Below are 25,756 nucleotides of genomic sequence, written 5' to 3' on the forward strand. Positions count from 1 at the left end.
TGTATGTAGCATGTAGTATGTATGTAGTATATATTTTTTTTTTTTTACACATTCAACACATTAGCCAGATGATGGGACTACTACTATCCCATCATTGGCTAATGTGTCAATCACCGTCATGGTAGCAGGCATCGACCGATGGGACTTGTAGTCCTATCGGACGATGCCTGCACAGACCCCCGCAGCCTGCACAGACCCCCGGACAGTCGGCACAGCCCCCCGGCAGGCCGGTACAGACCCCCGGCAGTCTGCACAGACCCCCGGGCAGTCGGCACAGACCCCCAACAGGCCGACACAGACCCCCGGGCAGGCTGGTACAGACCCCCGGGCAGTCGGCACAGACCCCCCAGAAGGCCCGAACTGACGGCGCATCATTATGCGCACAGACCGCACATCATGATGACATCATTTCGGCAGCCAATCAGAGCCACAACAGTGGCTCATTGCATTATGGGAACTTCCGATTCCGATATTGAAAAAATATCGGTACTCGGTATCGGAATTCCGATACAGCGAATATCGGCCGATACCCGATATTTGCAGTATCGGAATGCTCAACACTAGTGATGACACATCAAAATCCACAATACACTACCTCAAATGGCCCTCATAGTCACTTGATCTGAACATCATTGAAAATCTGTGGCTAGACTTCAAAATAGCAGTGCATGCAACACGACCCAGAAATCTCACAGAACTGGTAGAATTTCCAAGAAACAATGGATGAAAATCTCTCAAACAAGAATTGAAAGACTGTTAGCTGGCTACAAAAAGCACTTCTATGTGATACTTTCAAAAGGGGGTGCCGCTAGGTAATAATATTGCAGGGTGGCCAAACTTTTGCAATGACCCATTTTCCTTTTAGTAACTATTAAAATGCAAAAGATGATAATATTTTTTTTGCCTAAAAAAACAAGGGAAATGTGTAATTAATTTTAGGCCTTTTAGACATCACTTCAACTTGATTCAACTGTTCACAATAACAGTAATTTTGACCAGGAGTGCCCAAACTTTTACGTGCCACTGAATCTGTAATGAACGGAAACGGAGGCATAGATGGTGAACTGCGCATTTGTTTATTGAAATTTTTGTGGAACCACGGGACCACTGCCCCGGGGGCTCCGAAGTGGGCATGACTAAGCCAGTCCCAGATCTCCATAGTAAGACCCCTCAAACAGGGCCAGAATGGAAAGTGCAGGAGACGCAAGTCGCTACCTCCAGTCAGGGCCGGACTGGCCAACTGGCTATTCTGGCAAATGCCAGAAGGGCCTGTCTCTTCATGGGCTGTCTTGCCTGCTACGTTGTTAACAGAGTTGCTGTTCTCAAGACACCCATACTATTAAAAGTTGTGATGAAGCACAAAGTTGCTGAGTCCATCACTTACCACAGCAGGCCTCTGGTATTATTAGAAATATTGGTCTTGTAGTAAATCTTACTTTCCTCCATCCAGGGTAATATTAGTAATATATCCCATCTGGTGCTTGGGAACAGTGACAGCATGGGCCTGTGTGATTTCAAATGCCAGGGCTGAATTTTAGTCCCAGTCCGTACCTTCCTCCAGTTAGCCACTGGGTAGGTGGAAGCTGACTCGACCAGTCTCGTGAGCAGGCAAGTACTGCAAGTAACAGAGAAACTGGCAGGAGATGAGCTGCAGAAGCAGGTAACAGACAGCTGCAGGAATGAGGAGATGCGGGAGATGCTGGCGTAATTCCGGAAGGCGTGGGAAGAGTCGTAGAATACTCTGAGGAGACAAACCAGTATTAGCGAGGTGTAGCAGAGCACTGACATGCAGGTACAGGAACCTGAGAACTAGCAACAGGAAGCACTTGTTGCTCAGGCACCTCCCTAAGGGCAGAGGTGCCTGAGATAACACGAGATGCTCAGCCAGTGGCTGAGACCTATTTTGAAAATGGTGCGCCATCTTTTTAAGACACCGGAGGTGCGCACGCCCTCAGCGACATGCCCAGAAACCTGCAGGGCACGTGCAGGGTCCCAGAAGCAAAAGGAGGATCAGACAGCGTGGGACATGGGACGGGAGACCCAGGAGACCGGCTTCCCCTCGTGCACCACGCTGAAGCAATGGACCCGAGGCCATAGGTGAGGACAAGGGAGCTACAGAATCTAACACATCAGTGGCATAGGTAGGGGAGGGCATGAGAGGCATGTGCCCTGGGCACAGTAAGCATGGGTATACAGTTGGGCTGGTTCTACCATGTTCATCTAAAGTCAGATGTAGGTCTGAGGTATGTCCAAGGGACAGCATTCTTCCAATCGGTTGTTAAGCTGATAGCTCAGAAAACAAATTCAAAACCAGTCCCTTGCTGTCAGTTTCCAGGTTTCAAATGTGAATACAGTTGAAGTACTGAGCACCACCATTTCCAGACTCAAGATGACATGAAACAAGGGAGTTTTAGTATGAGGGGACAGTATGGGGGGAAGTTTGAGGCGGTGACACAGTATTGAAACTGGGCAGTGTGAGGAGGTCACAATGGTAAAAGACAGTATGGGGGAAGGTGTATCAAAAAGGTAGCATGGAGCAGGGCAGTGTTAAGGTATAGTATATGAGAAAGTATTTAGATGGGGAAAAAAGTAAAGGGAGGAGGGGTCACAGTATAGAGACTGAGCAATGTGGAGGGACACATTATGAGGGGCAGTATGGAGTACAGTATAAAGAAAAAGCAGCATGGGGAGGACACTGTGACAGCACTGTATGTTGGAAAGTATGCTAAATGGGGAAAAGTGTAAAGAGAGGGGGAAAGTGTAAAGACTGGGCAGTAAGTGGGGACACAGTGTGCTGGGACAGGATGGGAAACAAGATAGAGAAGGGGAAGCATGGGGGACAGTGTGAGAATACAGTGTGAAGAGGGACCCTGTTTAGAAAGAAGACAGCATTGGGAAGACACTAAAGATAGGGAAAATGTGGTAGTTATAGCTAATAAGAGCAGACAGTGCAGCAGTTGTAGTTCATAAGTATGTGACTGTAGTATGCAAATAGAATATGAGCAGTCCACTCAAACCACTTAGGCCAGGTGTCTCAAACTCGACTGGACATATGGGCGGCACATAGAAAACATTTGAATTTGACAGACTGCATTCTTTGCAGGGTGAGATAACATTTTCAGTGACAGCATTTTTTTTCCCACCCAACGTTTTGATCATTGTTGGCGTTTTTTTTTCTTAATGCCATTCATCGTATGGTAAAATTTTATAGCTGCTCACTTTGATGTAGCAATGTTCCCATACTGATTAACTTGTTGTAGCAATGTCCCAATCCTGGTCACCTTGTTGTAGCAAATGTCCCCATCCTGGTCACCTTCTCAAATATCATGGCTCTTCAAATACACATAAAAAAATTCTTCTCACCTGACCTCACTCCCTTGGTGAAGAGCGACTTCTTCCGTCAGCACAGTTTGGACAGCACATGGCTGTGACATCATACGCTGTCTATGCTGGCATGCTGATGTCAGATGCCCGCCTCTGATTGGTCGGTATTGGTAATTATGGTGCAGAGAGATGGTCTTTGGGGCATAATAAATTTCAATTGAATGTGCGCCCAAGGGCGTACATTCAGCTGAATCGAATCACTGACATCAACGACCCCTAGTCCAGGCCGCGATGGTCATGAGGAGCTACAATGCATGCGAGGTGCATGAAGCAACGTCAAGGGCCGCTTGTTTCAGACCTCTGACTTAGGCCTGATTCACACTTCCGTTTGTGACCATCAGTCAAAATCCGCCATTTTGCAAAAAAAACGGATCCGCCATTTTGTTTTGCGGATCCGTTTTTTTTCCCATTGAGTTGGATTACTGGCGGATCTTGACGGATGGCCATCCGGTGGATCAGCTTTTTTGCGGATCCGCCAAATTTTTTGCGTCCGCCAACATGCCCGGATGGACCATGCAACTTTTTTTGTGCTTCAGGATCCGTATGTTATAGTGCGCATGCCCGGAGGAAAGAAGTCAGCCGGAAATTTAACCCTGAAATCATCTCCGGCGGCCAGAAAAATTCTCTCATTCTCTCTCTCTCCCCCCGGGCTGCGGTTCCTTTAAAATTCTTCATTCATCGGATGCGTCAAAAAACGGTCCGGTGGCATCCTTTCACATCAGTTTAGCAGCGGATCCGCTTTCCGCCATTTTGGCGGATTTTAACTGACACAAAAAACTGAAGTGTGAAACAGGCCTTAGGCTATGCCTAAGAAGTGGGCACAAAACTGAATTTTTGCCCAAGTGCAAAATCTAGCTACTCCTCTGACTATAGCAGTTTATTGTGTATGAACTATTTATATAGGTCTGAAACAAAAAACAACATTGATGCCATTGTGATTGTTGCCTTTTAATCTGTGGCAAGAATCAATTCTCGACCACTAAGTAGCTAAACAAGTGTTAATATTTGCTCTTATTCCCATCTTTCATATATCAAAGTTCTGGATTTAAAAAAATAGATAGATACATGCATACAGTGGCGGATTATAATGAGGTCAATTTGGGCAGTTGCCCCGGGCCCAGTGGGGTTAAGGGGCCCACAGCCCAGGCCAGTAAATTGCCCCATTATAATCCGCCACCGCGCAGGGCCGGATTATAGGCAGGGCAGGCGGGGCTTCAGCCCCGGGGCCCCCACCACAAGAGCTTCTAAGGGGGCCCCCACCACATTCCTGCTGGCTGCTGCAATGGCACTCCATCTTCTCCCCACCTAAAAGTGAGTGACCGTGGGGGCGGCATTATGTGCTCTGATACCAGCAGCATCTACAAGTAGCGTGAACGCTGATGCTGCTGGTAGCGTGCAAAGGCTTGTGATGAGATCACAGGAGGTAAGGTGTCAGGGCCCCCAATCATGTGACCCCTGTCTCCTCCCCTCCTGTGACCTCATCACAGGTCCTGTGCGCATAGCACAGAGCACTGAGAGCAGCCATGTATGTGGAGTGCGGCTCTGCGGGTGGAGGTCGGTGCTGGAGGCTCCATTATTCTCTATGTGGAGTGCGGCTCTGCGGGTGGAGGTCGGTGCTGGAGGCTCCATTATTCTCTATGTGGAGTGGGGCTCTGCGGGTGGAGGTCGGTGCTGGAGGCTCCATTATTCTCTATGTGGAGTGGGGCTCTGCGGGTGGAGGTCGGTGCTGGAGGCTCCATTATTCTCTATGTGGAGTGGGGCTCTGCGGGTGGAGGTCGGTGCTGGAGGCTCCATTATTCTCTATGTGGAGTGGGGCTCTGTGGGTGGAGGTCGGTGCTGGAGGCTCCATTATTCTCTATGTGGAGTGCGGGTGGAGGTCGGTGCTGGAGGCTCCATTATTCTCTATGTGGAGTGGGGCTCTGCGGGTGGAGGTCGGTGCTGGAGGCTCCATTATTCTCTATGTGGAGTGGGGCTCTGCAGGTGGAGGTCGGTGCTGGAGGCTCCATTATTCTCTATGTGGAGTGCGGCTCTGCGGGTGGAGGTCCGTGCTGGAGGCCCCATTATTCTCTATGTAGAGTGTGGCTCTGCGGGTGGAGGTCGGTGCTGGAGGCCCCATTATTCTCTATGTAGAGTGTGGCTCTACGATTCGTGACCCCCGTCACGTGACGAGGGGGGCCCACAGTGTCTGAACTGCCCCGGGCCCTGGCTACCCTTAATCCACCCCTGCATACATACAGTCAAGGCTGAAAGTGTTGGGACCTTTGAAATTCTTCTCCCAAAAAATTACTGCAATTGCACATGTTTTGTTATATACATATTTATTTCCTTTGTGTGTATTGGAACAGCACAACAAAAAATGAGCAAATAATGTCAAATTGCACATAATTTCACACAGTCTGGATCTAAATCCCATTGCACACCTGTGGAGAGATCTTAAAATTACTGATGGGAGAAGGCACCCTTCAAAGATGAGACCTGGAGCAGTTTGCAAAAGACGATTAGTCAAAAATTCCAGTGAAAGAAGCTTGTTGATGGTTATAGGAAGCGATTGATTGCAGTTATTTATTGCAAAGGATATGCAACCAAATATTAAGTTGAGGGTCCCAACAATTTTTTCCTGCCCATTTTTGGTGTTTTGTGTGAAATGATGACCAATTTGCCTTTTTTTCTCTATTGTGTATTGTTCCAGTACACACAAAGACACACAAAGGAAATAAACATGTGTATAACAAAACGTGCAATTGCTATAATTTTCTGGGAGACAAAATTCATTTTCTGGTACAATTTCAAGTGTGCCAAAACTTTCAGCCATAACTGTATATATACATATACACTCACTGGCCACTTTATTAGGTACACCATGCTAGTAACGGGTTGGACCCCCTTTTGCCTTCAGAACTGCCTCAATTCTTCGTGGCAGAGATTCAACAAGGTGCTGGAAGCATTCCTCAGAGATTTTGGACCATATTGACATGATGGCATCACACAGTTGGCGCAGATTTGTCGGCTGCACATCCCTGATGCGAATCTCCCGTTCCACCACATCCCAAAGATGCTCTATTGGATTGAGATCTGGTGACTGAGGAGGCCATTTGAGTACAGTGAACTCATTGTCATGTTCAAGAAACCAATCTGAGATGATTCGAGCTTTATGACATGGCGCATTATCCTGCTGAAAGTAGCCATCAGATGTTGGGTACATTGTGGTCATAAAGGGATGGACATGGTCAGCAACAATACTCAGGTAGGCTGTGGCGTTGCAACGATGCTCAATTGGTACCAAGGGGCCCAAAGAGTGCCAAGAAAAAATTCCCCACACCATGACACCACCACCACCAGCCTGAACCGTTGATACAAGGCTGGATGGATCCATGCTTTCATGTTGTTTACGCCAAATTCTGACCCTACCATCCGAATGTCGCAGCAGAAATCGAGACTCATCAGACCAGGCAACGTTTTTCCAATCTTCTACTGTCCAATTTCGATGAGCTTGTGCAAATTGTAGCCTCAGTTTCCTGTTCTTAGCTGAGAGGAGTGGTACCCAGTGTGGTCTTCTGCTGCTGTAGCCCATCTGCCTCAAAGTTCGTCGCACTGTGCGTTCAGAGATGCTCTTCTGCCTACCTTGGTTGTAACGGGTGGCAATTTGAGTCACTGTTGCCTTTCTATCAGCTCGAACCAGTATGCCCATTCTCCTCTGACCTCTGGCATCAACAAGGCATTTCCGGCCACAGAACTGCCGCTCACTGGATTTTTTTTTCTTTTTCGGACCATTCTCTGTAAACCCTAGAGATGGTTGTGCGTGAAAATCCCAGTAGATCAGCAGTTTCTGAAATACTCAGACCAGCCCTTCTGGCACCAACAATCATGCCACGTTCAAAGGCACTCAAATCACCTTTCTTCCCCATACTGATGCTCGGTTTGAACTGCAGGAGATTGTCTTGACCATGTCTACATGCCTAAATGCACTGAGTTGCCGCCATGTGATTGGCTGATTAGAAATTAAGTCTTAACACACAGTTGGACAGGTGTACCTAATAAAGTGGCCAGTGAGTGTATATACTGTATATACTGCTCAAAAAAATAAAGGGAACAGTATTCCATTTGCAACAGGCTGTTTGTGTTCCCTTTATTTTTTTGAGCAGTATATATACATATTTATAATGTGTGTGTGCATTTATGCATATTGAGTAACGTGAAGTTACTGATTAATATACTGGATTACCACGAAGAAAACATGTAATAAATGAAGTAAACACTTGGTTACAGATTTGCTGAGAAATTCAGTCAGGTTATTTTACAACCTTGTTTCAATCCTCTTACAAATCACAGGACAAATAGTACAAAGTCCTAATACAAGGCTTCAATTGTGGGACCAAAGGCCGCTAAAAAGATTTTCAACACAATATATTGAGCTATCCTCATAGCAAGCAGTAAGAAGGGTTCAGTCTTTACTTGGTCCCGTCTCTCCTGCAAAGATCACCATGGGACACATTATATCTGTGTTTGTCAGGGAGATGCCTATTATATACATATTTGGTGGCATCTTTCTACCTGTTGCCTTGCTGCTGCTTAGCCTCATTTTATATCTCAGGATAAAACTTGAGGAAGGTAAGTAACTGAGAAACTTTGCAATAGCCATAGATAATCAGAGAAGAGGAATACAGAAATGATGGGTCAAGTGCACATTTTCAGCCTGTCGGTCTTTCATTATGAGGGATGTTTTGAAGTCAGTCTGTCAGGAAAGGTTATTTTGACCCCTCTGAGAGCAGCATGAAATGGTATTAAGCTCAAAATCTAGAAATTGTGACTTTTTTTCTGTACAGTATTCAGATCTCATTATTGCTGCTTATTATCTACCCTTACTTGTATACTATGCATGTGATTATTCTGTATAATGAAACTTTTAACTTGTTACTTGAATTTTATGATACTTTATTTATTTAAGGTATTTGCCTTTTGAACTCCTTTTTGTATAGAAGCAGGGCCTCTATATAAGGGGTGCAGAGGTAGCAGTCCTTCCTAGGCCCTGACGCCTCAGGGGGTCCGAGGCCTCTTTGTCAGTAAGTAGACATAAGTATTATAAATGGCATATAGGTGGTGGGAACCCTGTTACATATTTTGTATTGGGGCCCAGTGGCTTCAAGTTACCCATTCGTGTAGGCACTAATAACTAATAAAATAAGTTTGACAAAATGGGACAGATTTTATTCATAAAATGATATTTAGATTATTGGGATTTTTTGTACGTAAGTGGTTGTCCTCTCTGGGAAGCAAGTCTGCAGTCAGTCTATGTGACTACTGACTGCCGAATCATTACAATACGTGGTGTACACTTTTACGATTCCTCTGTACTCCCCATCCGAGTCAATAGTCACGTACCCTGGTATGTGATTTGCATACATGTGGTCCCGTGCTGACTAGTCTCATCCAGCTTCTTTCAATGGAAGAGAATTTATAATAGAGCAGGAGTCTAGTCAAAGCATGACCATAAGTATGCAAATCATAGTCTGTATATAAGGGTACTTGACTATTGGCTCATTGGGGCACATAGAGGAATCATAACAGTGTCAGACTAATTGACTGCAGACTAAGCTTCTTAGACAACTCCTTTAATGCTGACTTCAGAGAGGGCAACATGGATTTGATGACAGAAAAATTGCAACTAAATATTTGTACCAAAAGCTCACCAGCAATTGTTATTTCTGCAAGGAAATTCTTTTGAGTTTATTTGTTATTAACAGAAACCAGAAACCTTTAAGGCTTGTTCACACATGATGTCAGGTATGCAGGGCCGCAATCAGGGCATTACTGACCTAACTAGTGTATGGGACCCGATCAGCAGAGGGGGCCTGCATCGGGCCCCAGTGGTAGGATTCTGCTGGTGCAGTAACTGAACCTGCATCCGAGATGAGACACGAGGGCAGGATGGAGACACGGGGCAGGATGGGAGACATGGGGGCAGGATGGAGACACGGGGCAGGATAGAGACACAGAGGCAGGATCGGAGACACAGGGGCAGGATGGAGACACAGGGGCAGGATGGAGATATGGTGCAGGATGGAGACAGATGGGGCAGGGATATGGGGTAGGATGGAGACAGATGGTGCAGGATCATGGGGCAGGATGGAGACAGATGGGGCAAGATCATGGGGCAGGATGGAGGCACATGGTGCAGGATCATGAGGCAGGATGGAGACAGATTGTGCAGGATCATGGGGCAGGAAGAATACGATGGAGACAGATGGGACAGGATCATGGGACAGATGGGGCAGGATCATGGAGCAGATGGGGCAGGATCATGGGCAGATAGGGCAGGATGGGACATCACATGGGGGCAGGATGGGAAAACATATGGCTGGAGTCAGGAATGAGACACATGGGGGCCAGGATGGGGGATATTATCACCATAGGGGCTAATTAAGGGATTATATTACTGAAATTATGTGTTTATTTTATTTTTGAGGATGCTGTTTTAAATGGGGGAGGTGATCCTGTTACTGTGCAAAGCAACACTGTCACCTTTTTTTCTTCATCTGGTGTAGTTTAGAGTTCGGGAAAAAAATAAGTAATGTGTTCTGCAAGTGGTGTTCTAGATAACTGCTATTTCCTGCAGAGACTATCCCTGGCTGGAAGAAGTGATGGCGGTCTGTGCTGGATGAAATGAAAAGTAAAGATGAAGAACTTCACCTAAAGACGTCACTGGTGACTCAGTGTGTTACCTGTACACTGACACTATACATTGAATACTATATACAGCGGTCCTGTGTACAATGTCACCAGTGATCACTGTATTACCTTTACACTATACACTATATACAGAACTCCTGTGTATAATGTCACTGGTAATCACTGTATTACCTGTACTCAGACACTGCATACTAAGTATAGATCTCCTGTGTATAATAGCACTTATGGTGATATTAGTATTGTGTTTTTTTTAAATTACTGATCAATATTGTAGTATTCAGTCACTAGGTGGTGGTAATATGTTGTCCGGCCATGCTGTTGCTGTATTTGCTCCTGTATGTGCTATTATTTGGTCACTATGTGGTGGTAATATGTGGTCTGGTCATGGTGTGGTGGTATTTGTTCCTTGTATGTGGTATTATTGGTCATCATGTGGTGGTAATTTTATGTGGTCTGGACATGGTGCAGTGGTATTTATTCCTTGTATGTGGTATTATAGGTCACTATGTGGTGGTAATATGGTGTCTGTTCATGGTGCGGTGGTATTTGTCCCCTTGTGATATTATTGGTCATTTTAAAAATTGAAAAATAAATAAAAATATACCTATGTTGTATTGGATATTTTAACAAATGTTTATTAGGTTAGAGTAGAGTAGGGCCTGGCCAAAAGAGTCTACCTTGTCATGGTGGCAGCTTAAAAAATCTTTTGACTGTGGACAGTTCGAGGTGTGGAGGCGGGGCTGGGGTGGAGCCTGGGTGGAGTCTCAAGGGGGCCCAAAAAATGTTGCCAGTATGAGGCCCCAACATTCCTAGTGGCAGCCCTGCAGGTATGCTCTGGAATATGAACGAAAAATCCACAACATATTACATTAACTGCAATGTGGATGAGACTTCATAAAATGTCATCCACACGGTGCACAAAAAATTGCATCATAAATTTATAGTAGTTGCGATGTCCACATCTGCTACATCCCAATTTATGCTGTAGTCATTGAGTTGCAGACAGTAAAATCTGGTTTAAAACCCCCCACATTTTTGTAGAAGAAACTGCACAACTTGGTGTGGAATTTGCAGTTGTAGAATATTCTGCAGCAGATATGCCCCGTAAAGTTAATGCAAGAATACTGCAATTGAGATTTTAAAAAAGTCATTGATATGTTGCAGGAATTTTTTGAGTGAAAATTTGCATGCAGTGAAGATTCTTTCATTTGAAATGGGCATTTTGGCCACTTCGATGCAGAAGCATAAAAACTGCAGTAAAATCCACATCTACGGTATTTTCCCCAAAAATCTGTATGTAGATTTTACAGCTGATTTTGCCATGACTATTTGCATTATATCCAATGTGCAATCTGTTGAGGGAAATTCTACCCTGCATGTAGGTAACTCTAAATTTTGCACTGCACCATAAGAATAGATTTCTTCTTTAACCCCCAAACCTGTTTTCACCTTCGTGACCAGGTCAAATTTAACAATTCTGACTAGTGTCACTTTATGTGGTAATAACTCTTGAATGCTTCAATGGATCCCAATCATTCTGAGAATGTTTCTTCATAAGATATTGTGCATCGGGATAGTGGTAAAATTTCTTCTATTTGACTTGCGTTTATTTGTGAGAAAATCCCAAATTTGGCAAAAATTTGGAAACTTTTGCAATTTCCAAACTTTTAATTTTTATGCCCTTAAACCAGAGAGTTATGTCACACAAAATAGTTAATAAATAACATTTCCCACATGTCTACATTACATAAGCATAACTTTTGAAACATATTTCCTTTGTTAGAAAGTTAGAAGTTGACCAACGCTTTCTTGAGTTTTCAACAAAATTTACAAAACCTTTTTTTTTAGGGAACACATCACATTTGAAGTGATTTTGAGGAGTTTATATGATATAAAACAACCAAAATTGACACCAGTCTTAAAACTGTATCCCTAAAGGTACTCAAAAACAAATTCAAGAAGTTTATTTACCTTCAGGTGCTGTACAGTAAGTGAAGGAATGTGGAAGGAAAAAATGTGCATTTAACTTTTTTTTCTCAAAAATTTTATTTTAGACCAAATTTGTTTTATTTTTACAAGGGTAACAGGAAAAAGTAGACCCCAGAATTTGTTGTGCAATTCTCCTGAGCACACAGATACCCCATATGCAGGGGAAAAGTACTGTTTTGGCTCACAGCAGGGCTCGGAAGGAAGGAGCACGGTTTGACTTTTTGAAAGCAAAATCGGCTTTAATCGTTAGCGAATGCCATGTCACGTTTGGAGACGCCCTGATATGCCTAAACATTGGAAACCAGCCACAAGTGACCCCATTTGGAAACTAAGCCCCTCAAGGAATTTACCTAGATGTGTGGTGAGAACCTTAAATGCCCAGGTGCTTCACAAAAGTTTATAATGTAGAGCCGTGCAAAAAAAAAAAAAAATTTTCCCATAACAATGTTCTTTTAGCTCCATTTTTAAAATTTCACACGAGCAACAGTAGAAAATGGACCCCAAAATATGCTGAGCAATTTCTCTTTAGTATGCTGATACCCCCAAATGTGGGGGAAAACTACTGTTTGGGTGCACGGCAGGCCAAGAAAGGAAGGAAGTGTCGTTTTGAAATGCAGACTTTGATAGAATGTTCTGCAGATGTCATATTGTGTTTGGAGAGCCCCTGATGTGCCTAAACAGTGGAAATGCCTCACAAGTGACCCCATTTTGGTAACTAGATCCCTCAAGGAATTTATCTATATTTGTGGTGAGCACCTTGAACCCGCAGGTGCTTCATAGAATTTTACAGAGTTGATCTGTGAAAATGAAAAAAAAGAAAAATTTCTCTCAAAAATTATGTTTTAGCCCCAATTTTTTTTTTATTTTAACAAGGATAGCAGGAGAAATTGACCACAAAATTTGTTTATGAATATCTGCAGAGAGCATGGATATGGGGAAACTGCTTATGAGGCACAGTGCAAAGCTCAGAAGAGAAGAAACGCCATATTGGAGTTCAGATTTTGATGGAATAGCTTGAGGGAGCAATGTCACATTAGCAGAGCCCCTGAGGTACCAGAACAGAAGAAATCCATCATAAGTGACCTCATTTTACAAACTACACCTCCCAATGAATTCATCTATAATAATAATAATATAATAAATTTTATTTCTATAGCACCGACATATTCCGCAGCACTTTACATTTCAGTGGGGACATGTACAGACGATAGACATTACAGCATAACAATAAACACATAGATCATAACAGATACCAAGAGGAATGAGGGCCTTGCTTGCAAGTTTACAATCTATGAGGAAAAAGGTAGACACGAAAGGTGGGTGGTAACAATTGCCCTGATTGTATGGACCAGCCATAATGTTAAGTGTGTAACAGTACAGACACAGAGGGCTAATGGATGCATAAAGCATGTGGGAACATGATGCGGGGAACCTGGTTATGGTAAAACTTTTGGCTGTGCCACACAGGGATAGATTAGGTTAATGTGTTGAGGCGGTAGGCCAGTCTGAATAAATGCATTTTCAGGGCACGCTTAAAATTGTGGGGATTGGGGACTAATCGTATTGACCTGGGAAGTGCATTCCAAAGAATTGTCGCAGCACGTGTAAAGTCTTGGAGACGGGAGTGGGAGGTTCTGATTATTGAAGATGCTAACCTCAGGTCATCAGCAGAACGGAGGGCACGGGTAGGGTGGTATACTGAAACAAGGGAGGAGATGTAGGGTGGTGCTGAGCCATGGAGGGCTTTGTGGGTGAGGGTAATAAGTTTATACTGAATTCTGGAGTGGATGGGTAGCCAGGGTAATGACTGGCACAAGGTAGAGGCATTGGTGTAACGATTGGTGATGAATATGATCCTGGCTGCAGCATTCAAGACAGATTGGAGAGGGGAGAGTTTGGTAAGAGGGAGACCGATTAGAAGAGAGTTACAATAGTCAAGACGAAAATGAATAAGAGAAACAGTAATAATAATAATAATTTTTATTTATATAGCACCAATAAGAGTTTTTGCGGAGTCAAAAGTAAGAAAAGGTTGAATTCTAGAAATGTTTTTGAGGTGCAGATAACAAGAGCGAGCCAGTGATCTGGTGTGGGGGGGCAAAGGAAAGCTCGGAGTCAAGTATGACCCCAAGACAGCGGGCATGTTGCTGGGGAGTAATAGTGGAACCACACACGGAAATGGCAATGTCGGGTATAGGTACATTAGTAGCGGGAGGAAACACAAAGAGTTCAGTCTTCGACAGGTTCAGTTTCAGATATAGTGAGGACATGATGCTAGACACAGCATTTAGACAATCGCTTGTGTTTTCTAGAAAGGCTGGCGTGATGTCAGGAGAAGAAGCGTATAATTGGGTGTCATCAGCATAGAGATGGAAACCAAATCTATTGATTGTTTGACCAATAGGGGCAGTGTACAAAGAGAAGAGGAGGTGGCCTAGGGCTGATCCTTGAGGAACCCCAACAGTAAGGGGAAGATGAGAGGAGGAGGAACCAGCAAAAGATACAGTAAAGGAGCGGTCAGAGAGATAGGAGGAGAACCAGGAGAGAATGGTGTCCTTGAGGCCAATGGAATGGAGCATAGTGAGGAGGAGCTGATGATCCACAGTGTCGAATGCTGCAGAGAGATCCAAGAGAATTAGCATGGAATAATGACCATTTGATTTAGCTGTTAGTAGATCATTAGAGACTTTAGTGAAGGCAGTTTCAGTAGAGTGTAAAGAGCTGAAACCGGATTGGAGAGGGTCGAGAAGAGAGTTATCAAAGAGATAGTGGATAAGACGGGAGTGGACCAGGTTTTCCAGGAGTTTAGAGATGAAGGGAAGATTAGAGACAGGTCTATAGTTAGCGGCACAGTTTTCGTCGAGGGATGGTTTTTTAAGTAGTGGATGTATGATGGCATGCTTAAATGAGGAGGGAAAGATACCAGAAGAGAGAGAGGTTAAATATTTTAGTTAGGTGAGGGGTGACAGCAGGGGAAAGTGACTGGAGGAGATGTGATGGAAATGGGTCACTGGTGCAAGTGGTTGGGCTAGAAGATGCAAGGAGCCTGCTTACTTCTTCTGTGACTGGTTCAAAATCAGGGAGTGAGCTAGATTCAGTGGGGGAGGGAGGACATTGCATGATATGAGCTGATTGGGAGATAATTTCCTGTCGGATCTGGTCAATTTTTTCTTTGAAGCAATTGGCCAGATCGTCAGCTCGAAGCTCCGTGGTTGGGGCCTGTACTCTTGGGTTGAGTAGAGAAAGAAAAATGTGTCAAAGAGACATTTAGGGTTATTGGACAGTGGGGAGATGAGGGTGTTGAAATAGGTTTGTTTTGAGAGGTGAAGGGCAGTGTTGTATGTTCTAAGCATAAATTTATAATGGATTAAATCTTCATGTAGATTGGATTTTCTCACAGACGTTCGGCGCACCTGGAGCACAGCTGCAGGAAACGTGTTTGCAGAGTGTGCCAGGGTGGTCGCCGTCTGTGTTGTGGTGTTCTATTTATAGGAGGTGCAAATTCATCCAGGGCACTTTGAAGTGTTTCATTGTAATGCTTCAGTACAGAATCTGGACATGAGAGGGAGGAGATAGGGGCCAAGACTGCAAGTTCTTCATAAGTTTCTGGGTGTTAATGGCCTGTATGTTTCTATAAGTATGGACAGTGGGGGTGACCTGAGCGGCCTGGCAGTTCTTGATAGAGAATGAAAGAAGGTTGTGGTCAGAGAGCAGGAGAGGGGAGTTTGCAAAATCATCCACTACACAAAGCCGAGAGAAGACCAAGTTGAGGGAGTTTCCGTCTTCATGCGTTGGAGAATTAGTAAGCTGCGAAAGGCCAAGCGAGGAGGTTAGAGATAAAAGGTGGGTAGCAGATGGAGAGAGAGGAAGAGCAATGGGGATGTTGAAATTGCCCATGATGAGGGTAGGGATGTCACAGGAGACAAAATGTGGAAGCCAAGTAGCAAAATGATCCAGGAACTGATGGGAGGGGCCAGGAGGACGATACGCCACCACCACTCGCATGGAGAATGGGGTGTATAGTCTGACGGCATGGACCTCAAAAGAAGGGAAGACAAGTGAGGGTAGTTGAGGGATAACCTGAAAGTTACATTTTGGTGATAGGAGCAGACCAACGCCTCCACCTGCTCTACTGTCTGATCTTGGGGTATGAGAGAAGTGTAGTCCACCATATGAAAGAGCAGCAGCAGCGGTAGTGTCTGACTGCGGTATCCAGGTTTCAGTAAGAGCCAGAAGGTTAAGAGAATTAGAAAGGAAAAAGTCATGAATGAAGGAGAGTTTGTTACACACTGAGTGAGAATTCCAAAGGGCACAATTAAGAGAGACAGATGGCATGCAGGGAATATTAATAAGATTAGAGGGGTTTCTGAGTGTAGCAGTTGGGGGGTTTGACTTTCTATAACATGGGGGACCAGGGTTGGGAGCAATGTCTCCTGCAACTAGGAGAAGGAGGATAGAAAGAGTGAGCAGATGGTTAAGTGATTTGTGAGACCGTCTCTGATGTTGAATGGTGGGACTGAATGGATCTGTGCAATTTAGCAATGTGAAAAGAGCATGAGTACTATACATAGTAGAGGAAAGGATTGAGGGGCCAATATGGATGGAGTGTAGAGAGTTAATGCCAGGGCGGTGAATGTGTGTGAATGCAGCTGCCAGAATATAAATTACACAAATGCATATGGTATATATTTGTTGTAATACAAATGTACAGGGAGTAGATGTATATAAATGTCTTACCTGTCTCCTGCCCTGTCTAACTGCCATGTTATATCTGCCTCATACTTCGATTAAATGTGCATTAATGCCTTCCCCAAGCTATGTCTGAATATATAGAAGGCTAAGGCTTAGATCTCCTTTTTTTTTTGCTCACTCTCTTCTCGTTAATCAATCAAACTAAATTGAGACAGCAGGACCCAATCAATGTTGTGGTCAGATAAACAAATGTCCAGCACTACATGGATCATAAAGCACTTTGAAAAGTTTCTTGATCTCACAACATAAGTGGACCAGCAGAGTAAGTTGAAATAACTATATACCAGATATAAGCTTGCATAGTTGAAAACACATATATAGCATTCAGGATTAATTGCTTGCTGACATTGAATGGAGTGGAGACACACAGGAGTTGATTCAGAGCAGCAATTGAGCTGGTTACCTGTATGAAGAGAATAGAGATGCATGTCACATTCATCCATCTAGGGATGCAATGATCATATTGACACTACATGTTCCTCACAGAATTTTATACCATTGGGCAGTGAAGAAATGATAGTTACATTTCCACCACTAAAATATTGTTTTAGCCCCAAGTTTTTAATTTTTCTAAGGGCTATTAGGAAAAAATGGACCTCAGTTTGTTGTAAATATTTCTCCTGAGTGCAGCAATACCCTACATGTAATCAGGAAATTCTTTTCAGGCACACTGCAAAGCTCAGAAGGCAAAGCGAGCCATATTGAAGTGCAAATTTTACTGTTAGGGTTTGTTGGTTCCATGACCCATTGGGAGAACCCCTAAGGTGCCAAAACCGCGAGTGACCCTATTTTTCAAGCTACATCTTTCATTGAATTGATCTCGGGGTGCAGTAATCATGTTGAATCCATGGGTGTGTCACAGAATTTTAGATAATTGGGCAGTGAAGAAAAATAACTTTTTACAACCAAAATTTTTTTTTAACCTCAGATTTTACATTTTCACATGAGGAAATGGGGAAAAATTGCAGCAAATTTTGTCCCACAATGTCAGCTGAATGTAGAAATTGCCCTCATGTGGCTGTACTGTACTACTTAGCCATACGGCAAGACTCAAGAGGGACAGAGCACAATTTGCCTTCTGGAGCACAGATTTTCCTAGAATTGTTTGCAGACTACATATTCAGAGTCCCTAAGTGGTAGAATAGCAGAATTCCCCATCAAATGACCCCATTTTGGAAATTCTACCCCTTTGTGCATGAATCTACAGGTATAGTCATGGTTTTGACTCCATGTGTGTTTTCCAGAAACAAGCAGCAGTGGATGTTGCTGTGTGAAAATTGGAATCTTCCATTGTAATATGTTGTAGTACGTTGTAATCCTTAGTACATTGTAACGCCCAGCACATGCTTCTGGAGATACAAATCCATAAATTAAGCGGGCTCTTATTGCTACAAAATGCCAAAAATATGGATGCTAAATGTCGCTCATGCATGCTGGAGTTCAGAAGGGAGGGGGGCATTTAGGTTTAGGAGCGTAGAATTTTCAGAATTTCTTTTGAGGGGCGAGGAGCCATTTCGATTTTCCAGAGCTTTTTGTACCACCAGTAACATGGAAGCCCCTTATATTTAACAGATGTCGGACCTGAGTGGGTACTTGTTTTTTTTGTAGATTGAGTTGAAACTTTTGTTGGGAACTTTGCATAACATTTTGCATCACATTTATCCTGCATTCTCCTCTGAGCATTTACTTTGGGGTTTCCATCTAAATCTCTGAGTGACATTATTTAGATAAAACCCTCGAGGAATCCAATCACTATAATGAGGCAGCAGAGATACTCTGAACTCCATCTGGCCTCTGTTCAGTGTTGTTGTCACGATAACCCGTCCTGTGTGACGTGACCCACAGGCCGGTAACTAAAACAACAAGACATGGGGAAAGGGGAAACAGTTACAATGGTGGGCCCTGCGATAGGTGAAGGGGACGTGGAGAACTCCTGCAGTCCCCTGAGTCAGTGTCCCTAACGCTCCTAACGTTCCCTTTGCCGGTTCCGCACCGGGCGCCGATCAGGAACCTGTCACCCTAGCACACCCTACACCTATCCCTTGCTAGGGAGCTGGGTGGTGCAGGCACTGGCCCCACCGCTGTACTAATACACACTAAGGAAAAACACAAACAGGGAAACACCACTTAGCTTTACTCTGTTGCTCTTGCTCCTGGCAACAGAGTCCACCACCAGAATGCAGCTCTCCTCCTGAATAGCTGCCACCAAGCTCTGTCAGAGCTACAAGGAAATCCACTCTGACTCCTTCCACACCATGGCTAAGACAGTGCTGCAAGGAACGTTCTCCAGCTGCTTCCTCCACCAAGGATAGTTGAAATGAACACTATCACCAACACTGATTGCAACACCTGTGACTCTTTTAAAGCAGAGCCAGAGCAATCACACCTGCATTATAATCATGTGCACTTAACTAAAGAAACCAGAGTGCAATGACGCTCACCACCACCGGGGGCAAACTTAGAACAAAAGACACCACAGTGCAATAATCCTAATGGCCACCAGGGGCAAAAACTAAACTTAAGCACAGCTTAAGAAAAAAAATAGGTTACCTGTGCTTTTTATCAGTCCTGATCCAGCATGGATCATGACAGTTGTTCTTATTTTTAGAAGTGCACAAAACTGTGGCCGATGGCACTTTAATGCATGCTTAAAAGCATGGACATCACCAGATCATAGGCCAGGCAGTGTCCACAGTGACTCCATCTGTCTCATTCTATAATGCTGTAGATAAGTCCCTGATCTGACCTGAAATATAAGAAAAATAAGTTTTATTATACTCACCTGGGGGTGCGGTCCGGTCTGGTGCCTCCCATCTTCTTGTGATGTACTCCTGCGCAGGAGTGCGATATCGAGGAGCGATGAAGAAGCAGGGCGGCATCGCAAAAAGATGGGAGGTGCCGGACCCAGACCTGCGACACCCATCGGACTGGACCACCCCCTCCCAGGTGAATATAATGAAGCTTATTTTTCTTCACTTGCAGGTCGGATCGGGGGCTTACCTACTGCATTATAGAATGCTGTAGATAAGTCCTGAAAGGCAGTGGCCGCATCTTACAGCAGCCAAAACGGGGGACAGGTTCCTTTTAACATGTGCTATTTCTTAGTTCTTTTCCTCCCAATCTATAGATATAATTTTTGCTTTTCTTGCCCAAATGTAGAATCTTGCATTTCTCCCTGTTAAATACCATTCTACAGAGTGGGCCATATATATATACAGTATATACACCTAAATAAAATGGGAATAGTTGGTGATATCAACTTCCTGTTTGTGGCATTAGTATATGGGAGGGGGAAACTTTTCAAGATGGGTGGTGACCATGATGGACATTTTGAAGTCAGCCATTTTGTATCCAACTTTAATTTTTCCAATGGGAAGAGGGTCATGTGATCAAACTTATTGAGAATTTCACAAGAAAAACAATGGTGTGCTTGGTTTTTATGTATCTTTATTCTTTCATGAGTTATTTACAAGTTTCTCTTTGTTTACAGCCATTGACATGTCACAGAGGTTAACACGTGAGGAGCGGATGGAAATTGTGTTGATGTCTGGTGAATGCAGTACCCGGGTCATTGCAGCAGATTTCAATGCAAGACACCCTTTTGTAAGGGTGCCCTATCTTTCCTTTTTTGAAGATAGGCACAATATTTGCCCTTCTACAATCTTCTGGGACTTCCCCTGTTTTCCAGGATTTTTCAAAGATTCTGGCTATTAGGTCTGCAAATTCCTCTCCTAACTCTTTCAGTACCCTAGGATGTAATTCAGCTGGACCAGGTGATTTAAATTCATTTAAATTAGCTAAGTGTTTCCTCACCATCTCAGTGTTTATAGATGGTGTGGATTTTTTTTTCCTTCAATGGCACTGTGAAGATCAGTTGATGTTACATTTGCTTTCTTAGAGAACACAGATGCAAAATAGGAATTTAAACGTTCAGCCTGCTCAACTTCATTTTTGACCACTTCATCCTTTTCATCCTGTAAAAATCTTATAGCATCTTTGACTTTTCTTTTGCATTTGACATACCCCCATTTTCAGCAATACTACTTTTTGTTTACATTTGTCTTTTTGATCGCGTTTTATTCCACATTTTGTTAGATGGTACGATGAGAAATCATATTTTTTGCCCTGTTTTATATTTATTTTATTTACAATGGTCCCTGAAGGGGTTAATTAATGTGACTGTTTTATGGGGCTGGTCATTCCAGATGCGACGATACCAAACATGCATTTTTTTTTTTACATAACAATACAAATTTATAGGTACCATACATATATATATAAAGTATTTATGTAATATACTGTGTGTATATATACATATATAATATATATACAGTAGATCTGCATGAGAATCTGCCCCTAGAGCTTATTTTATATGTAAAGTGATGTTTACCAGTGTGAGACATGTAGATCAGGAGAGCTGCCAGTCATTACATTGGTCCTTTCATTTAAAATAAGCTCTGGAGGTAGATTTTCAAGGAAATCTATGTACTGCCCATAGATCTTAACAGCTCATTAGCATAAAAAAAAGTGTCTCTCTGGAATAAGACATCGGATCACAGATATCGAGGTATCACTTTATTCAACGTTTTAGGACCTTAAGTGCCCATCTAGACTTACAAGGGTGGGTTCTGCTGATTGCCTTTAAGATGGATATGTACATTAGACAAAGTTTCATGGTTCAGATGAAGTAACTAAGAAGTGTGTAACCAGGTCTGATGAAAATCGGGCCGATCCTAGGAGAATATTGAAAAATGCATTCAGGTATAGCCAGCAAGAATTTTTTTTTGTCTCTGTAGTGAATTTAGTGCCATCAGAGATTTTCTATGCAAACGCAAATGTATCAAATACTTTTTGGACCTTATGGGGGGCTGCAAATCGGGCATCGGTCAAGAAAGTATCACTCCTGGTCCATTCAAAATCACCAACAGGCTCAAACTGTTGAGATACCTTGCGATAAGCGTCTTTTTAACCCCCTTTTTGTTTTTTCTTGTCATTTTCGCAGATTTTTTTTTATTCTCTGGCATTTTCTGGACAGGACCTAGAATATAAGACATACAGTATTTTCAGTTGTTTCACACTTTTTTGTTAATTATATAATTCCACATGTGTTAATTCATAGGCTTCATGCCTTCAGAGTGAATCTACAATTTTCATAGTCATGAAAATAAAGAAAAGTCTTCGAATGAGAAGGTGTGTCCAAACTTTGGTCTGTACTATATATATATATATGGAATAAGGGACTTTTTTACATTGATTCAAACTGGTGAGTGCCGCATCTTTTTTTTCTTCAATTTTACACTGTTAAGTAGAGTTGAGCGAAACGGGTCGAAAAAATTCAAAAGTCGCCGACTTTTGGCAAAGTCGGGTTTCATGAAACGAAACCCGACCCTAGGATGAGGTCGGCCACGAGGTCGGCGACTTACGCGCCAAAGTCGCGTTTCAAAAGTTTGTTTTGCGCTCTTTTTCAGCCAATCAGGATCCACGGACACTGTGGGCAACGTGATGACATAGGCACGGGTCACCACCATCTTTCAGAAGGGCATGCAAGTGATTGGCTTGCTTTGGTGGGCGTCACAGGGGGTATAAAAGGGCGTGCACGCCGACCGCCATCTTACTTCTGCCGATCTTAGCATAGGGAGAGGTTGCTGCTGATTCTGTAGGGAGAGCGTTAGGCAGGGAAGAAGACCAAAAAACTGCTTCTGCTGCTAGCGATTTGGCCTGCACAACACACCAGTCACTGTGTGTGCAGTGCAAGGGGAGGCTATATAGTGGTGTATCAGTGGTGTTGGTTGTTGGGCTGCCTTCTAAGGCTTCCTGACAGGCTGGCATTGCTGTTTACCCACTGCTCCGCAAACTGCTTTTTTAAAAGCAATCCAATCTCCCTTATCCTCTAGTCACTTTGGTCACAGCTGTGCCATCGAGCCTGTCACATAGCGCTCAGATATTCATTGGGCCTCACACAATCCAAAAGTGTCCAGTGTCCAAAAGTGTGTGCAGAGATTCAAACTCTCACTTATTCTCTAGTCACTTAGGTCACAGCTGTGCCATCGAGCCTGTCACATAGCGCTCAGATATTCATTGGGCCTCACACAATCCAAAAGTGTCCAGTGTCCAAAAGTGTGTGCAGAGATTCAAACTCTCACTTATCCTCTAGTCACTTTGGTCACAGCTGTGCCATCGAGCCTGTCACATAGCGCTCAGATATTCATTGGGCCTCACACAATCCAAAAGTGTCCAGTGTTCAAAAGTGTGTGCAGAGATTCAAACTCTCACTTATCCTCTAGTCACTTAGGTCACAGCTGTGCCATCGAGCCTGTCACATAGCGCTCAGATATTCATTGGGACTCACACAATCCAAAAGTGTCCAGTGTCCAAAAGTGTGTGCAGAGATTCAAACTCTCACTTATCCTCTAGTCACTTAGGTCACAGCTGTGCCATCGAGCCTGTCACATAGCTCTCAGATATTCATTGGGCCTCACACAATCCAAAAGTGTCCAGTGTCCAAAAGTGTGTGCAGAGATTCAAACTCTCACTTATCCTCTAGTCACTTAGGTCACAGCTGTGCCATCGAGCCTGTCACATAGCGCTCAGATATTCATTGGGCCTCACACAATCCAAAAGTGTCCAGTGTCCAAAAGTGTGTGCAGAGATTCAAACTCTCACTTATCCTCTAGTCACTTAGGTCACAGCTGTGCCATCGAGCCTGTCACATAGCGCTCAGATATTCATTGGGCCTCACACAATCCAAAAGTGTCCAGTGTCCAAAAGTGTGTGCAGAGATTCAAACTCTCACTTATCCTCTAGTCACTTAGGTCACAGCTGTGCCATCGAGCCTGTCACATAGCGCTCAGATATTCATTGGGCCTCACACAATCCAAAAGTGTCCAGTGTCCAAAAGTGTGTGCAGAGATTCAAACTCTCACTTATCCTCTAGTCACTTAGGTCACAGCTGTGCCATCGAGCCTGTCACATAGCGCTCAGATATTCATTGGGCCTCACACAATCCAAAAGTGTCCAGTGTCCAAAAGTGTGTGCAGAGATTCAAACTCTCACTTATCCTCTAGTCACTTAGGTCACAGCTGTGCCATCGAGCCTGTCACATAGCGCTCAGATATTCATTGGGCCTCACACCATCCAAAAGTGTCCAGTGTCCAAAAGTGTGTGCAGAGATTCAAACTCTCACTTATCCTCTAGTCACTTAGGTCACAGCTGTGCCATCGAGCCTGTCACATAGCGCTCAGATATTCATTGGGCCTCACACAATCCAAAAGTGTCCAGTGTCCAAAAGTGTGTGCAGAGATTCAAAATCTCACTTATTCTCTAGTCACTTAGGTCACAGCTGTGCCATCGAGCCTGTCACATAGCGCTCAGATATCAGTGGGCCTCACACAATCCAAAAGTGTCCAGTGTCCAAAAGTGTGTGCAGAAATTCAAAATCTCCCCTGTCCTATAGACACCTTGTACCTTGTTTTACATACTATATAGTTTGTTGGATTTTGTCTACATTTCTACCAAAAATGAGGAAGGCTGGTGGAAGAGGCCGTGGAATTGGGCGGGGGTTGGCAGCTGGTAATGATGGTGTTGGTGGTGGATCTGATGGTAGTGGCAAGAGCAAAATAGGACCGAATGCAGGAGGTGTTGAGCCTGCGTCATCGTCTGGCTACATAAGGCCTCAAACGTTTAGTTTTCTAGGAGTTAGCAAACCGCTTTTAAAGCCAGAGCATCAGGAAAAAGTTTTGTCTTACATTGCTAACTCAGCCTCCAGCTCTATCGCCTCCTCTTCTTCAGTTGTAAAAAGTAAAAGCACTGAGTCGTCATTGGAGGCTCATGTTAATGAACCACACCTTTCCTTGTGTCCTTCACCCCAACCAAGATTGAAGGATGACGCAGGCCATACTACTGATTACTCCATGGAGCTGTTTTCACATACCATGCCTGGATTATCAAGTGAAATGGTGAATTACCCAGGCCAAGATGAATCTGACATGGAGTGCACCGATGCACAGCCGCTGATGGATGATTCTGCTGGTACATTCACTCAGAGCACTACATTGTCCTCGCAGTGTACAGAGCCAGATTCTGACCCTGATGAGACTCAGGTGCCCCTTCCCGCACACTATACCACCATACACGGTGACACAGAGGAAGGTGCACATGACATAGAAGAGGAGGTGATGGATGACCCAGTTGTTGACCCAGATTGGCATCCATTGGGGGAAGAGGGTGCTGCTTCCAATAGCTCAGATGAGGAGCATCCACAGCAGACATCGACATCGCAACAGCTGTTATCTGGCAGGCCCGGAGCACTCCAAAGACAGGTTCCAAACATCAAAAGAGTTGCTGGACAGCTTGTCCAGAGGGTCAAAAGATCACAGCGTGCTAGGCCGCAAAATGTCTGCCAAAGTAGGAAGAGTGCAGTGTGGCACTTTTTTGAACAAAATCCTCATGATCAGGCCAAGGTTATCTGTAAGAAGTGCGCAAAGACCTTTAGCCGAGGGAAAAATCTGAAAAATTTGAATACCAGTTGCATGCTTAGACATTTAACCAGCATGCACTTGCAAGCGTGGACACAACACCAAACCTCAAGTGCCACATGTGCAACTGATCACAACGAAGGTAGTCAGCAACGCTACATTGTTTCCCCCACTGTAAGCCCACCGGTTAGCACAGCAGCAAATGTTGAGGTGTCGTTGCAAGGCCACAGCAGTCAGGGAATCCCACTGTTATATCAACGAAAGACTGATTCTAGGCCATCAGAAAGAACACCAACTCCATCACCATCATCAACCCTCTCTCAGTCCGCCCTGTCCACCGCTACTTCCACTATATGCAGCTCTCAAGTCCAGCTCACCCTCCCAGACACTATGAGTAGGTCAAGAAAGTACTCAGTCTCTCATCCGCGTACACTGGGTTTGAACGCCCACATTGCCAAACTAATCTCGTT

The 25,756-nt window shown here is 44.0% G+C and overlaps 1 protein-coding gene across 1 annotated transcript in view; it reads left to right on the forward strand.

The window, feature by feature from the left end:
• Positions 1-7,777: 7,777 nt before the first annotated feature.
• SMLR1 (small leucine rich protein 1) overlaps positions 7,778-25,756 on the forward strand; it is a 36,351-nt gene continuing 18,372 nt past the window's right edge. Inside the window, exon 1 of the mRNA XM_073576116.1 lies at positions 7,778-7,992. Coding sequence (XP_073432217.1) covers positions 7,866-7,992 — 127 coding nt within the window. The 5' untranslated portion in view covers positions 7,778-7,865. The remainder of the gene's footprint in view (positions 7,993-25,756) is intronic.

Source organism: Dendrobates tinctorius, unplaced genomic scaffold (assembly GCF_039654945.1).
Source record: "Dendrobates tinctorius isolate UK_male_01 unplaced genomic scaffold, ASM3965494v1 ptg000046l, whole genome shotgun sequence".
Classification (NCBI taxonomy): Eukaryota; Metazoa; Chordata; class Amphibia; order Anura; family Dendrobatidae; genus Dendrobates; species Dendrobates tinctorius.